We start from the raw sequence: 16,336 nt of genomic DNA on the forward strand, positions 1-16,336 counted from the left end.
TTTCTCATTGACTGGTCTTGGCACCCTTGTCAGGAATCACTTGATCATATAGGTGAAGGCTTATTTCTGGACTCTCTATTCTACTTCTTTGGTCTGTACGTCTGTCTTCATGCCATTACCACCCTGCTGGGATTACCGTGACTTTGTAGTATAGGTCTCCTTGTTATCCTTAAACTGCACAACACTTTCTTTTTGGCTCTTTGAGTGTTGCTTAGAGACTGGCACTTTCTGTAGGACCCAAATGGAGCCAGGACCCAGGGATAATTGTGCGATCAGGTGCAAGCAAAGGAGCAACAGACAGGTCATTCAACATGGTATCTGGTTTCTTTGGAAAAGAGAAGGCACGGTCGCTAGAGTAAAACTGTATGCCTTTATTCAACTTAAATGAGTCATTAGGAGAAAATACAATTTGCCCATGTGCAGAAACATTATACATTCAATTCTGAGGAAGGTAGTTTTATACAACCAAGACAAGGAACAGTCTAGAAGTGAGAGGAATAAAGACGATAGTGAGAGGGAGCTAAAAGGCAGAGTTTTGTCTGTCAAAGGGCTAAGGCCTGTGTGCACAGATTTTAAAGTGAGCAAGACCAGCCTAAGGTCATGTCTTCCATTCTGATTTCTCTTGGTGCTGGTGAAAGTTTTGGGGTGTGATGCAGTGAGTCACAGGATTACAATGGTTTAAAAAAAAAAAAAAAACAGGTCATAGCACTTAGGACTAAGAGAAAGGTTTTAATGTCTAAAGTTTCATTAATCATGTACTCGAGATCTTTCATGGATTCTATGAGTTTTGTGAATTTAATAAGAACTTGTCCTTCAATCAGTAGTTTATTATCAAATAACAAATTATCAGCTTCTTCCCAGCCCTGAGTCTATCTCCTTACAAAATAAAGGGGAAACCAAATATGAGACTCTGCGGGAGTTTCATTAATTTTAAGTTGGTGTTAAGTGATTAATGCAGGTTTAGCTGGGGTCCCTACCCGTGTCTTCAAATTGCTATTGCTAGAAAACCTAAAAGGAGAATTGATGACTTAGGGCCAGCCCAACTCTATCATTCCCAAGCTTTAGCTATCTGAAAACATCAGACGCTGGCTTTTGGAAAGCAAGCAAAAAAGTAAAGCTTTTTTGTACCACACTTCCCATAGAAAGGAAATAGGCCGTGTAAAATAATAGTTCTAAAGTATCTTCAAATATTTTGATAAAATTTAATGCATTTCTTTCTTATTGGATTAAATTTTAAATATTTAAGAAGAGGATCCATGATTGAAATTATTAAAATTAAGTGTTGACTCAAGTTGGCTTAATAGTGTTTATGAGCAATGTGGGCATTATTTAACAGAAACCCGAGCCCAACCCTAAATCCTGATCAGCAGCAAAAGCTGCCACTGGATAATTCAATAGAAAACCATCACTTAACACATAAAACGTCTCAAATCAATGTTCTAATCATGGCAATTTAACATTATGTGAACCTAAAACCTTACAAAATTGTCGTAAAAGAGTAAGTTAAGAATAATTGAAAGTTTATTTAAACCTATTTTAAATCCAATCTTGGGTTTACCTTTCTTCTCCCTTAGGCATTTTCTGGGTTTTGTAGCCAAGATGGGAATCAGCAGGTTTTTAATTTCCCTTTAGCCTCTTTTGAGTTAGAAGAACAGGAACATTGTGGAAGTTATTCTTCAGGAGAACTAGCTGTCTGGTCATAGCCCATCTCCACAGCCTGGTCATCTCTGGCTCCCCCCTCCAGACCCAGTCCCTCCTTCCTGTTACAAGGAAGTCTTTCTAGGGATGCCCTTCAACAGGTAAGACTGAAAGCTCCAAGGAGGTATAGAGATTCCTTAAACAGTCTTGATAGAAAAAAACCAATCTTCTGTGTAAGGTCAACAAGTATTAGGAAAATACAGGATACCCACCGTGCTACTTCCTGGACAAAGCTGAGGCATTTCACGGTGGACTTCGCCAAATACCTCTTTGACTGAAAGGTGAATATGGCTATTTTGGCGTGTAGAATTTGACTTACAAATCCAACAACCTAAGTCAACAATAAATGGTAAGGAAAATTCAAGAATAAGGACTAACAAAATACAACGATTTATCCTTTAAAAACTTTTTTTTTTTTTTAAACTAGAAATTCTCAAAGGAAGAACTGGGAATTTAGGCCACTAAAAAAGGGGTAGGGTCCTGTTGAAGTTTCTTGTAATTCAAGTTCTGTGATTAGAGATGGGGTGGGGGAGCCAATTCTACAGTATTAGAATAAAACTCTGTACACTAATTTTATCCATTATGGAGAAAAAAACACGGATGCAACATCTCTTTAACAATATAAAATGAAGGGATACACTTCTCAACAGACTACAAGATAAAAATCAAGGTTAAGTTTCAATTCCCTTTAGTTTCCTTTCAGTTTGAACATCAGTGACAAGCATGCTGCATTATTTATCTAATGGTTATTAGAAAGGGTTAGTTACTATCATCTTTAGTATCTTCCCGGACGCACTGACCAGATTAATTGAAAGGGATTCTCTTCAACTGAGACGTTACTAAGAAATTTCTTGAAGTTTCTATTAAGAATTCTACATCTTCCAGGGGCGTCTGGGTGGCTCAATGGGTTAAAGCCTCTGCCTTGGGCTCGGGTCATGATCCCAGGGTCCTGGGACGGAGCCCAGCATTGGGCTCTTGGCTCTGTGGGAAGCCTGCTTCCTCCTCTCTCTCTCTGCCTGCCTCTCTGCCTACTTGTGATCTCTGTCAAATAAATTAAAAAAAAAAAAAAATTCTACATCTTCCAGTGATTGTTTTCAGAAAAGGTAAATTTTATTAACACGGATCTTCAGTCCACATTGTTATTTCACTAGGGGCAATGCCTTTCCTTAACTTACTTCATGTTTTGTCAATGTTTCATCCACGGCCTCAAACGCTTCCCTTCGATAACTCATTTACACTTCAATTTCCTTCAATTTGCTTGGGAAACATGCAGCACACAGTACCCCTTGAGCCCCAAACTAGACACATGCTGTATGGCCTCTACCTTGTTAGGAATACCTTTTACAATTCATATGGCTGCTTGTTTACCCCTGCAGAACACGAACCTTAGTACAGTGCTTACCACATAGTAGGTGCTCCCAGAATTATGTGAGCTAGTGAATAACATGATTTGTACACAAAACCAGCTAAAAAACATTATGTAAAAATCCTATTTCTTAAAACCACTTGTGGTCAAGTAGTGTCAAATCATCGAACACAGTTCTCTGGACTGTGATGTAAATAACGGATGACTGGGGAGTCCAGTTGAAGTTGTGTTCTAGTAGATCATTCTTTCATTCAACTGCAGATCAACTAACTATACATTTAGGCCCCTAGGTCATTAACCTGAATATGAATTTCACTTCTGATGAGGTAGGAGGCCCATTTAAATAATTACAAATATCTACAAGAAACGCCAAGCTGGGGGTAGGGGAGTACATGTCTGGAAACGGCCATAATGGGCTGGTTCACACACATTTAAATATTTCACTTTCACTCCTATTATATATGGGAATTACATGGATGCAGATGTTCCCTGAGACATAAGAATTCTCCTTTAGAAAAAGCATATTTTCAGCAAAGATTTAGAATGCTGTTCTCTTGGACTGGTAAACTATCTTCAATGTCTTTGGGCAACAATGTTTGAAATTTCAATTTTTGAAAAATAACAAGGCGATCTTTTAAACAGCATTCTTGTATCCTTATTAATTTCCAAAATATGCTCTTTTTATCAGTGAAAATAATCACAGCTGAGCGATTATGGGGAGAACTAGGGAACTAGAACAAAAAGTCAGTTTCATGGGTCACTAAGATACATTCATGAAATTCTGACATTTTTTATTTCATCCAGTCTATATTCATTTTTAAAGAATGGGCTAGATACCTTTGTGACCAAAGACTATCTAGGTACCATTCTGCTCCTTCAATCATATCCTAAAACCAAGTTTTTGCAACCACAAAATTCTCTTGAACAGCAGGATCCAGGCTATCTGTAGGTATGAGGACTAAGGGGAATTAAGCCTTCTTAGTACCTGGCTCAGTCCTTGTTTGCATAAATTCCCTTTATGACACTAGTGAGATCAAAATCCAAGTTCTCCTAGCTCTTCTAGCTTTCCGGATCAATCAGGAAAAGCCCTAAACTTGTTAAGAAACTCCCTCTCTGGACCAATCAGGAAGGATATAGAACTGGTTAAGAAACTCACTTCTAAGAGAAGAACTGGGAAACAGAAAACAAGTTTTCGATGGTCTTCATGACATTGTTTCTTCACATACTCCTACCCCTGGAAGCTGGTGGCAGTGAATGTTTGCTAAGGAATTATTAACCACTGTTGAGAAAGAAAAACCCATCTTTACCCCTGAGATATTTTCTTAACCATTCTTTGTTTTAGAAGCAAATACTGGGCACATTAAAAAAAAAAAAAATGCACGCACCATGTTTTTGTATTTGTTTTTGAAGTTCCCAATAACATCCCATGGTTAAGAGACGGAACAGTTGAAGGGTGAAAACAGAGACAGACAGATTAGGCAGATTTAATATTTTTACTAGAGTTCTGAAAGAAATGTGCTACCCTGAACTGTTTATCACCGTATCTCTCATTTTACTCTTCGGGACAATCTGCAGTAATCTTCCAACGGAAATATAAGGCAACGGCTGAGAGCCCTTCCCGCCCCGCTCTCAGATGGGTGTCAGACCTCAAGATTCACCAAAAACTCCAAGGTTTTTATTTTCACTTTAATTATCTTTTACTTAATAATAAAATGAAAAATAAGAATATATGAATACATACAATCTATATACATATATTTATTGCAAATACTTAAAATTCTTATGTAAAATGATTTTTCTATATCTGTGAAAAAATATGACTTTTTAAATGGTGTTGACACCAACTTCTCTGTACATACCCTCAATTCCAATGTTAACAATTCCTTTAAAAAGGCAAAAGACACAAAAGTTTAGCATTTACCAAACCAGTCTGTACAAACCTTATAAGCCAGAAGGAAAAAAAATAGCTTGTGGTAAATAAGTCGATTTTCTTTTAAAATAAAAAATAAACTCCAAAACTATTCCCCTTATTGCATTTTTTTGGAAATAATCTGAGTGTCTTTAGAGTAACTTCCTTTGTAATAATTTGTGCCTTAACAGTGAGGTCCTACATAAACATACCATATATGAGAAATCGAAGTCTTCCACTGTCACTTTTTACATAGATATTAAAATATATATTACTTAAAATATATTACTGGAAAGCTATTTTTAAAATTGATCTTTAATAGTTGTATCAAATGTAAAGCATTAAAAAAAATAAAGTAACCAAGAATCTATGAAGCTCTTACTTCAACTTTAGGAAATGTTTTACCTATTGTTCCCTTTCAATAGGTACGTAGGTATTGAAACATGGTAGGAAAAGATCCCTGCCCATCATCATGTTTCTCAGTCTCTTTGGACTATTCTATAAATTGAGCTGAAAACTACCGTTGGCCAAGTATTTACTTAGCCCGTTGCTGCAATGCAACGGGGACTTCTCCCTCCGTGCTATGAAAAGCAACCTCTAGGTCCCAGAGAAACCCTGGCACTGCTCACTGATAAAGAGTTCTAGAAATAAATAGTGGCGTAATGACCAGAGAAGACCCCCCTCATTATAACAAATCATTTCACCCAAGAGTTTTTTAAGGGCTCTAAGGCGGAGAAAGGCAGTAATAAACGATTAGGATGGTAACTGTCCAGTTATCAGTATGTATGGATTTATACACCCTCCCCGGGAAGGCAAGGAGGTCTTCCTTTGGCTATGTGAATGAGATAATTCCTAAAACCCCTACAGCTGGGTGCTTTGCCAGCCCATGCAAATATACTTCCCCTTCTCCAAGAAAAATGTCCCATTTGCCAGATCTTATTCTTAGAAATGTTACAGGGGATACCAAGGATAGTCTCGGCGTCTTGAGCACGGGGGTTAAGGAATAGTAGGGCAAACCACCCCAGGTTGTTTAACAGGATGGAGAATTTTTATCAAAATTTTTCTTTTTTTCAGATTCAGGGAGCCTTCTCTACTAGTAGACAACTCAGAACAGTCATTAAGACTGAGATGACATAGTTATTGTTAATGCTATCTCCCCAGGGTGACCTACAATGGAAGGTAGGGGAAGGCTCAGGCTCGAAAAGCATACCCTGGAGGCATAAGTATCAGGCATAATGCCTGACTAGTCACTGGAAATAGTGCAACTAAATGCCATTTAAAAAAAAAAAAAAAAAAAAAAAAAAAAAAGCTCAGCATTTATTAGCAACCTTTCGGATTGAGCTGAAAGGTAGAGCAACTCCGAAAACCTAAGACAAAAAAACTGCTTTAAAGATACCGGTGTACCATGCTCTCAATCATATGAAGATTTTTCTTGTTTCTACTGCTTCATTTTCAAAAGGGCCAGACTGTTAACGTGTTTGGATTGCTGCTGTTGTTTTTCTGCTCAGCTCTGAGAATGAATGATCTTCTACCTGAAACCACTGTTGTGACACAAACAGGTTGTATTCAATTTACTACCAACCCTAGAGAACCCAGTCTCTCATTCGGTCAAGATTGAGGCAGTGTACCTAGCTGACAAATCCTGTTTTAGGGACATTCACAAATGCAAGTATTTTATTAGCTGAGTATTAGTTGTTAAGAGAATCTGGGGAATAATAATGCTTAGGACCGATCTGCAAGAGCCTGGTCAAGAAGAAGAGGCACGATACGGTTTGCTCTCCCAATGGACGTGAAAATCCCTGATCCCTCTCCTCCTCTCCTGGTCAGTCTGTCCAACCGCAGATTAGAGGAACTGCGGAGGAGAGGCTTCCTGTGACAGGAAAGGTGTAAAGAAGAAAGTTCACTTTGATCAATCCGAATTGGTAATTCACATTGAGCACGGAGTCAGTTCTGAAATACTCAGGCACTTCCAGCACAAAGACCAGCCCTCAGGCCTGGCACTGGCGTGGGGAGTGAAGAAGCTGAGCGTGGAGAGTTTTAACCAGCAATAATAGGTCCTTTTCGCCCCTGCCCTTGGATCTACCCCGAGTACTGAAAGTTTGGGGAACCGAACCATGTTTCTTTCTTACTGGATGGAGGCTAAAGAACTTACTCCTTATCCCAGGATCCTTGGAGCCTTCGTATTTTTTAGCTATGTGTGTGCTGGAAGAAAAAGGGAAGTTAAGGAGGACATCCTATTGTCTTGGCTAAAACTAGAACAAATAATCTCGTATTTGCCTTGAGCCACAAAAAATAACAGAAGCAAAAACTGAAAACAGTCAAATAGGTTTCTTATGGGGTTCAAAAGTATTAAAAGCATACAGGGGAAGAATGGGGAACAGAACGGGGCGAGCAAAGAGCATTACTGTCCACTTTCTCCTAATCTGGAATGTGACTTAGTAAATTTACACTGTTCTGCACTTGGTAAGTATCACATCCTGAACACTAAGCACAGCCGTAAGTGTACTAGGCTGCAGTAATATTCTTACTTTACACACTTGAAATCGGGAAACTTGAAATCAATATGCAAATGATGCACAATGCAATACCCAATTCTTCAATACCGAATTGTGGTAAACTGTAGATTCATTTTAATGTTCTTTAACCAGGACCTAAATGTATGTTCTCAAAAACTCTTCAGTCACTGGCGACAAGATTTAAAAAACAACAAAGGAAAACCAAAAAGAACCAACAAAAACAAGCAACAAACTTTGGAGTTAATTTCTCTTCCTTTCTAGATGTTCCCTTAACCATTTACTAAAGCCCTTTACATTAGAGATTCCTAGTGCATAGACAGCAGTAATCTAAAACAGAGGATATGTTTTTTAGAACAGCAGAAGTGTCTAACTTTTACTCTGTGTGTGTGTATGTGTGTTTGTGTGTGTGTGTACGTACACACACACATTGTGTTCAAAGTAGTATCTAGTAAGATCACTCCTCAGATGCCTGGGAGGTCAAAACAGGCTTAACAGAACAGGCAAATGTGGCAACAAGGCGCTTTCCCCTCTGCACAACATTGGACTACAGACCGTGAGGGAACAGGGTTGGGCAAGAAGAGGAAGAGAGAGGCTACCTTGCTTCTAGTGTTAAAATCGTTTTCCGAAATTCTTTATGTTCAGTTTCTGCACTTTTTGAGGCCCTGCCCAACCAAACGCACAGTTCAAATCACCCTGTCCCTAACACTCTTTGCTCCTGCTCTCCTAGCATGCCTCCCACCACCCCCGCGTTTGTAAGCGCCCGTGACTGAGTTCCTGGATGTTACTGCTAGAACTGCTGCCCCGCACAGGCCCCGCTAACAGCAGGGGCCAGGGTGTGGGGGTGCATACCCATCCTGGGCCACATTCACGTTCTCAGGGCAGGGCAGGGGGCCTTGAGGGCGGGGCGCCCTCAATTCTTGTGGGGGACATGAATTGCCAGCAGAGAGCTTGGCGACAGTACTTGTTTGTGGAAGCCAAGAACCAGGTCAAGAGCTTTCAGAGTCTGAATTACTACCTGTAAAATTAAAACAGTATCAAAAATTTAAACTTAAGAGGTTCTGTTTAAGGTAAAGGGATGGAGTAAACCCTGAATCCAAATCCCGCCAAGGCTGAATAATCTTATGTAAAGCCTGCAGTCAGCCCGACATGACATAATCAGCTTGAATGGTCATTTCTCCAGACCATTCCTTCATTCCTTCCTTTCCCTGGCCTCTTAGGAAAGGGAGAGAAGAGAGACCGCTTCCTTTAACCATGCATGGCATTAAACTTTTCTCAGAGTCACGTGAAGCAGAACATAAATCTGAATTCAAATACATCATTACCTAAACACTTGGGAAAACAATGTTAAAACAAAATGTGACATATTTACATGATTTCGTAAGTGCAAACTTGTCACAAATTCACGAAGTCTTGCTTGACCTAGACTTACTATACAAGGTGCTCTTCCTCTACAATGTAAGATCTGTACTCTGTATTCCTGATTAAGTAACATTTGTCTCTTAAGACAACTGAAACCTACTTATTTATTTCTGTGATTCCGAAAGGACGCAAAAGACCCCACATCTCATCAATCCTTCCCTCCCTGCCTCCTCCCCAGGTATCCTCTTTCTAGTCTTGTTACCGAACGACAAGGCAAGAGACACAAAGTTTCGAGGGGCCAATGCAATCGTCGTGGCAGAACGCTCCACACCCCTTGCACATGATCATGGCTTTCAATCGGCAGTAACATTTCGAAGGTGTGTCCTCTATGCTGTTCTCTTCTGAAAAGGCCTGAACCGGAATGGACTGGCCATGGCTGCTGGGATTCATCGCTTGGCTAGCAGGGATGGTAGTGACAGTCACCGAAAAGGACATGACATCGCCTACGTTGCTGGCCACCTGGCTACAGTCCGGCATCCCCGGGACAGCCGAGTTATGGTCCATGTCGGACGAGGTGGAGACATTGATCATGCCTCTGTAGCTTGGCCCGATCTGGCTGGGGCTTCCGTACAGCTTCGGGGTCTGCAGCGGCGGGAGGAGGAGAGGCTGATGGGTAGGACTGTCTGCGGTCGGAGGAAGGGCAGTCGAACTGAAAAGCTCAGGGCTGCTACGCATCGTCTTGCCTCTCACCGCATGGGCCATCTGTTTCTGGGCGGCCTGAATAAAATCTCTGGCTAGCGTCTTTTCATCAAATGTCTGGCCCCTCGTGAACAGGTAATTCTCCTTGCTTAATGTGGTCTGCTCGTGCACAGGTGTCTCCGCCTTCACGTTCTTTTTTGCCAAACAATCACTGGCGGAGAGGGCTTCTCTGCTGTGGGTTCCCGAACTTGCTTCACACTTGCCAGGACCCTGGGCAGCCTGGGGTTCCTCCTTCACCATGATGGCTTCTTGCTCGTCACCAGAACTTTCCTCGTCGGTATCTTCTTTGCCGCTGCTGCTATCTCCGGCGGCATTTTTACAGTCTGTGTATCCCATTTTCAAGGCCTCTGTGGGGCTACTTAGACACAAACGGTCTTCGGGGTTTACAGAATGGGTCCTCCTCAAGCTCTCTGAACCCCGGCCATAGGTGGAAATGTTAAGTAAGTAGTGACCTGCCATGGCAGGCTTCGATGTCCTTCTGCCAGCAAAACCCAGCATGAACCTCTGGCTTGTGGAGATGTCTTCTAACGGGAAACCTGAGTGAGTGAAGTTGAACTGGGAGGGCTGCACAAATGGGAGAACGTTCTGCCTCCGAACCCTCTGGATGAGAGTCTGAAGGATCTGATCTTGGGTAGCTTTGCTGAGGCCTTCCTGGTACTGGTGTGCGTCGATGCTAGAGTCCCTCAGGTCCTTACCTGAAAAGAGCTGCAGGGGTCTTGGAACCTGGGGGAGCTGCGTACTTGGCAAGGCTTTACCCAGCTGCTGCAGCGCCGGGAGGCACTGCCTCTCGCTACCTTCCTCTCTGCTGCTGTTTTCGGAGGTGCCACTGCCTGTGAACACTGCTGCCCCCGGCTCCTCTTTCGTGGCCAGTGGAACCGTTTTAATTTCAACTTTGGTGAGAGGTTTAGGCAGAATTTGCTCCATGGGAACATCCTTGCCCTGAAGCAGCTGAGTGACCAAAGGGTTATTCGCAGGGATACTAGAGCTTGGCCTTGACAGGGGTCCATTCAAATTTGAAGACGTTCCTGGAGTTTTAAGGCTAGAAGCTACTGGCAAAGTGCTCGAGGATGGAGCCGATCCCGTCGGTGCTACACTTACACTGACCTGGGGTACAGGAAGCTTTTCTAAAGTGGCTGCGGTCAATAAAGATGTTAAAGGAGAGGGAGGCACAGCTGCTGAAGCGCCAGCAGATGTCTCTGCTGAGGCCGAAGGGTCTGGCACATTCCTACCAGAACCTGCACTGGGCTCGACGGTGCCATCGGCCACAAAACGAACAGGTGAGGCACCTGAGCGGAGAGCAGGCTCTGTGGGCGCAGAGGGCGCGGTCTCCTGCCGGCAGGTCCCGGGAGCTTGCAGGTGGGTGAGAGAGGCCACCGCGGCCGCTGCCCCCGGGGGATTCAGCCGTTCGTTCGTCAGCTGCCCTACAGCTGCTGGGGGGGCGTCAGTGCGGGCTGGAGAGGGGACGCTTGCGCGCGCTCCTCCACCGGCAGCTGCTGGAGGCCCTGAGGGGGCTTGCTGTAGTTGTGCTCCAGAGACACGAGGAGGCTGTGCCTGGTCTGGGCTCTTGGTCTCAGACTGGGGCTGAGACTCTGGACCACAGGGTAAAAGCTCTCTCGTACCTCCCCTGCTTCCAGTTCCTGCCAATTCCAGTGTGGGGCCCTTTCCAGGTTTGCAGCCTCTGTCTGAGTCTGGACTCCCTCCTCCAGCAGTTTTCCTGTCACCTCCCTCTCCTGGACCTTGTCCGCCCCCGGGGCCAGGTCCCGGAATGGTCCCTCCAACGGCGGCGGCGGCGGCGGCGGCGGCAGCGGCGGCGGCGGCGGCAGCCCTCTGTGCTTTGACCAGCTGGGCTTTTGCTTTGATGTCTGCGAGAGTTCTGGCTCCTGTTCTGTTAGGACTAGTGATGGAGACTGGAAAACGAGCCCTGGGAGAGACCTGCGATGTAGGAAAAGGCATGGGGGAGATTCTGGAGACCGGGATCTGAAAGGAGGAGGGAGATAAAAACCCGGAGCTTAGTTTTCATCGACAAGAAAAACACAACCTCCAGAACACTTAAATTGTTCCAGTGACCACTGCACACCAGTGACGCAAATGGGAGGTCCATGGCCGAGAGACCTAAGAGTGGAGACAGCAACGCGACTGTGCCCCTAGGGTCCTTCCACCTCCTCTCCTGGGGCCAAAGCCTCTCGTCCCTCGACACCCTCCCCACCCCAAATCCCTATGCCTCTTTTCTCAACACAACTCCCTCCTCCTGGCATTGCTACTCACGACAGCTTATTACTTAAGGTTCAGACCTCCCAGGGTATTTGCACTTTCGCATGCGTGCGTGAGAGAAGCAGCATACAGCACTGCACCACTGTCTTTTTCTTCTTAGCTCTCCTGCTAAGCTGCGAGGAAAATTCTTGCTCTCTTCTGCTCTATGCACATCCACACATGCACACTTAACCAGAGAAGCCGAGTTAGCTCAATGACAGAGGTGTCTAGATAGCACCGGAAGGTAGACATGTGGGATCCACAGATGTACCCCACTCTGTCCATCCAGACGAAGGGAGTATAGACAGAACGTATATAATGTTCGCCACAGTCATTTTCACCCGTGGCTGCCTTTATACTTACTTGGGGAGCTGTTTAAAAATAAATGTGCTCTGGGTCCTCTCCCAAAACTGACAAATTAGAACTCTAGAGAAAATATCCACTTCTGAAACACTTCCTGGGAAACTCTGCTACATCACCGAGTTTGAAACCACTGATTTTCACAGCATAAAATACTGTAGCTGAAAGGAATCTGACTCCTGTCTGAAACAATACTTTGGAAGCTATCAGACTTAAATGAGAATGCATCAAAGCCTGGACTCTTCTAGTAAGTTGTTAGAATTTAAAGGAGCAAATAACTGTGACAGATGTTACAGGGCATTTAATTTAAAAAAAAAAAAAAAAATTAAGCCAAAGGGCTCTAAGAAAATGCATGTCATCCTTCCGGAAGTCCTTAAGTTAAGAATAATAAAGTCACTAAAAATTTTTCATTATTTGCAATATCCATTTCTCAAAAGGTCAGTAGTTCTGAGAAACAGATTCTCTGTCACACAGAAGTCAGAGCTATGGGATCATGTCACAGCTGTCACAGTCCACACATCTCACATCAGGACATGTACCTAATCTCTTAGCACTGAATCGCTTTTACATCTAACTGCACAGGATTTCAGAAGCTACCAACAGAGGGAAAGAAGCAAATGTTGCCTCTTGGTAATGTCTCCTGTAGATAGCTCTACAACCTGTTTATGTTGTCTGGGCATTGGTAACAAATAAACAAGAAGCCCCACCCTGATAAAGCAAGGTCGATTTTCTTCATGTATCCTGAAAAGATGGGGCACCTGAGTGGCTCAGTTGGTTAAGTCCCTGCCTTCAGCCCGGGTCATGATCTCAGAGTCATGGGATGGATCCCCACGTTGGGTTCCCTGCTCCCTGGAGAACCTGCTTCTCCCTCTCCCCCACCACCCCCCAGCCCGGCTCCCATTCCCACTTGTTAGCTCTCCCTCGCTCTTTCTCTCAAATAAATAAACAAAATCTTAATAAAATAGAACAGATGCATACCAAATAGGAAACACCGTTTTCCATCTCTCTATACGTATTATGGTACAGACATCCATGTTATAACATGTAAGTGCATACATATGCATGTATATAACATATATACACACGTATAACATTTGTAATAAGATTTTATTTTTCTACTTAAGTTTTGGTTAGAAGATTTTGCTCTGTTATAAATTACAGTAAGTTTTGTCTAAGAACGTAGTAGGATTTGATGGGGTGCCTGGGTGGCTCAGATGACTAAGCATCTGCCTTTGCCTCAGGTCACCATCCCAGGGTCCTGGGATTGAGCCCTACATTGAGATCCCTGCTCTGCAGGAAGCCTGCTTCTCCCTCTCCCACTCCCCCTGCTTGTGTTCCCTCTCTCGCTGTGTCTCTTCTTTTTGTCTAATAAATAAAATCTTTAAAAAGAAAAAAAAAGAAACAAAGAAAGTGGAATTTGAGATACAGGTCTAAGGGGAAGAGTTATTAAAGCAACTTCTGGTAAAAAGTATTCTGCAGGGGGGTGGAGGGTATAAGGAAGAAGAAGAAAACAAAAGAAAGGGAAAAAACTGAGTAACAATAACACGTCATGGTGGACTTTAATTTTCAGTGTGGAGCCTCTCTGGATTAGGGAAGCAGACCAAGCAGATGTAAGTCAGTCTCTATAAAGATGAGGAAAGAGAAATGACACATCTCACAGTATCATGTATATTAAGTAAGACCTGAAATGTGATTCAACTCTCAGGTCCACACAGTAGTTCTGACTGACACTCATTACAGAAAGGTTTCTAATATTTTTGTAACAGGAAGAGTGGGGGATAAAAGAATTGTAAAGTGATTTTCATTAAAAAATCACAATCTCTGGCAAAGCATGCAAAGTATGTTAATGGTGGAAAAGTGGCAGACATTTTTTTTTTTAAAAAGGGAGATTCCTAAGTGCATAAATCTTAAAATTAAAAAGTAATGAGAACGTCATACAGTTAGTAATTAAGAAGCAACACGAGAGAAAAAGAGATAGTAAATTAAATGGGTCAAGTATTAGCAACTGAATGTCTCTAAGGAATATTATCTGATGGAACTAGCTTTGGTTCATCTAAGTTAAATAAAAAAGAGGGAAAAAGTATTTCTATGTGGCTTTTTTTTCTATTTATATTTCTAACGTGAATGAACCCAATGTCTGGGCTGACAGTAGACACAACAGTATTAATAAACACCACTAATAAAAACTTATTAATATATACTATTTACTAAGTGAAAAAATGAACTGCAAACTGATCTTAAGCACAAGCCCAAGTATTAGTAAACCTTTAGGTCAGAAGTAAAAATGTGTTTGGGCTTTAAAGGGCTCACTACTGGTTAGATGCATTCTTGTATACTTAGATAAGGATACCGCTTTATGAATGTGAAATATTTGCTAAGTAGCAACAGAATGCTAACATGAAAGTCAGGGACAAAGCCTTAGCAGCAGAGCTTAGCAAGGCTAGTCTACCTTACTGATGTCCCTCAAGTAACAGCAGCCACACAGGTTTTCTTTAAGAGGGGGGAACTAAAGGTAGTTCTAGAGCCAAAGAACATCCAATCAGTTATGGCAATAAGAAAAGGACCAAGGTACACTTAAAATGTCATGGCTCTTGCTACAAAGATCTCTTGATCACACCAAGGGCTTCCTTCTGTTTATTATTATATTTCTTGTTTTGTCACATGAGACAGAATAATGTCCACAACTATCTTAAGAGTGGCCAGCCAGGAGGATGGGTGGAGGTGGTCCACGTTAGTTAGATATCCAGGAACTTTCCTAACTACCAAAACACTAATAAAGATCTGTAGGAATGCAGTTCTAAATGCCTGTTTAGTCATAATTTTGTTCATGTAAGAACGCAGTTACGTGTTTATCAAATATATACAACTGCTTCTGTGTTAAAAATACCACGAATGACTTGGTATTAAGTAAGACCAGAAACTTAGTGTTCAGACACTTTCTCTTTTTCAATCCTTCCCTCTCTCTTACCTTGAGAGGTGGTACTCTTCGCACCTGGATCCTGTCCCCTCTACTGAGAAAGGGCTGTGGCGAGACTTGAAATGGCTGCTGGTGCTGGCGATTCTCCGTGACACGTGGCCTCTTCTCCCAGCTCACGGGGCCCTCTTCTTGGATGCAAGACTTCCTCTTGAGGCTTTCTGGGCTGTGATCAACCGAGGCCGATGGAGGGTCTTTTGCTGCGATCTCCTGTGAACCAGTTTCTGCCATGGGCTTCATTACTGGTTTTTCCACCCCGGGACTCTTGGGTTTGTTTGGGGACGTAATTAAAGCTTCTTGGCCTTCATCTTTGTTGTAACTAGGAGCTGTGGTGAGATGATTCTCTTTCTCAGACTCCTGTTCAGCAGAGGCAACTGGCTTCTGCTCCAAGAAACTGTCATCCTTTGGGCACTGGATGGGGAGAACGCTGCTAAGCTCTTGCGTATTGCTTGCTGAGGGAAGCAGGGGCTCTGTGGATTTGGGGTTTGGTTGCACCGTATCTTGGCTTTCATGCTCTTCTTTTCTTACTGGGGATGGCATTTGCACCACTTCTTCTTTTGACCCTAACTGGGGAATTCCTGGGACAACACTGACAGGCGAGGCCTCTGATGGAAGCATGGATTTTGGTTGCTCAGCTGGGGTTTTCTTTACTTTGAGATCGCTGGGTGAGGCTGTCAATTTCTTTGAATCCTCAAGGCTCAAACCAGAACTAAAAGGTGGAAGAAAAAAATATCCTAGTTGAGAAATGGCCCATGTTTAGTATTAGGAGATAATAGTATATGGCAATGCCTGGAAGAAACCCTGACACAGAGTAGCTTTTCCTCATATATCATCACCATTATTACGATTATGATTAGTGAAGCTCTGGATCTCAAGTGTTTGGAGGCAAAACCGGGCTCTGATACACACATGTGACATTAAGTCAGTCACTAGTCTTTTGTATCTCAGTTTCCTCATCATATACTGAGGTTCATTACTTTGTATTATTGGTGTGATTAAATTAATGCATATAAAGTACTTAGAACAGTACCTAGCACATATTAAAGCTTGATACTATTAATTGTCATTATTATTTATGCTTATAAAAGGGGCTACCACGTCTAGAGGCAAGCGTCACAGACTACCCACGAAGGAAGTGAAAGAAG

General features: G+C 42.7%; 1 protein-coding gene across 2 annotated transcripts in view; it reads right to left on the reverse strand.

Annotated features, from left to right (window-relative positions):
• Positions 1 to 351: 351 nt before the first annotated feature.
• ASXL2 (ASXL transcriptional regulator 2) overlaps positions 352 to 16,336 on the reverse strand; it is a 136,441-nt gene continuing 120,456 nt past the window's right edge. For both annotated transcript variants that reach the window (XM_059405277.1, XM_059405276.1), the window contains 2 exons: positions 15,186 to 15,900; positions 352 to 11,584 (listed from right to left, as the gene is read on the reverse strand). In XM_059405277.1, coding sequence (XP_059261260.1) covers positions 9,107 to 11,584; positions 15,186 to 15,900 — 3,193 coding nt within the window. In that variant the 3' untranslated portion in view covers positions 352 to 9,106. The remainder of the gene's footprint in view (positions 11,585 to 15,185; positions 15,901 to 16,336) is intronic.

The sequence above is a fragment of the Mustela nigripes genome, chromosome 7, assembly GCF_022355385.1.
Source record: "Mustela nigripes isolate SB6536 chromosome 7, MUSNIG.SB6536, whole genome shotgun sequence".
NCBI lineage: Eukaryota > Metazoa > Chordata > Mammalia > Carnivora > Mustelidae > Mustela > Mustela nigripes.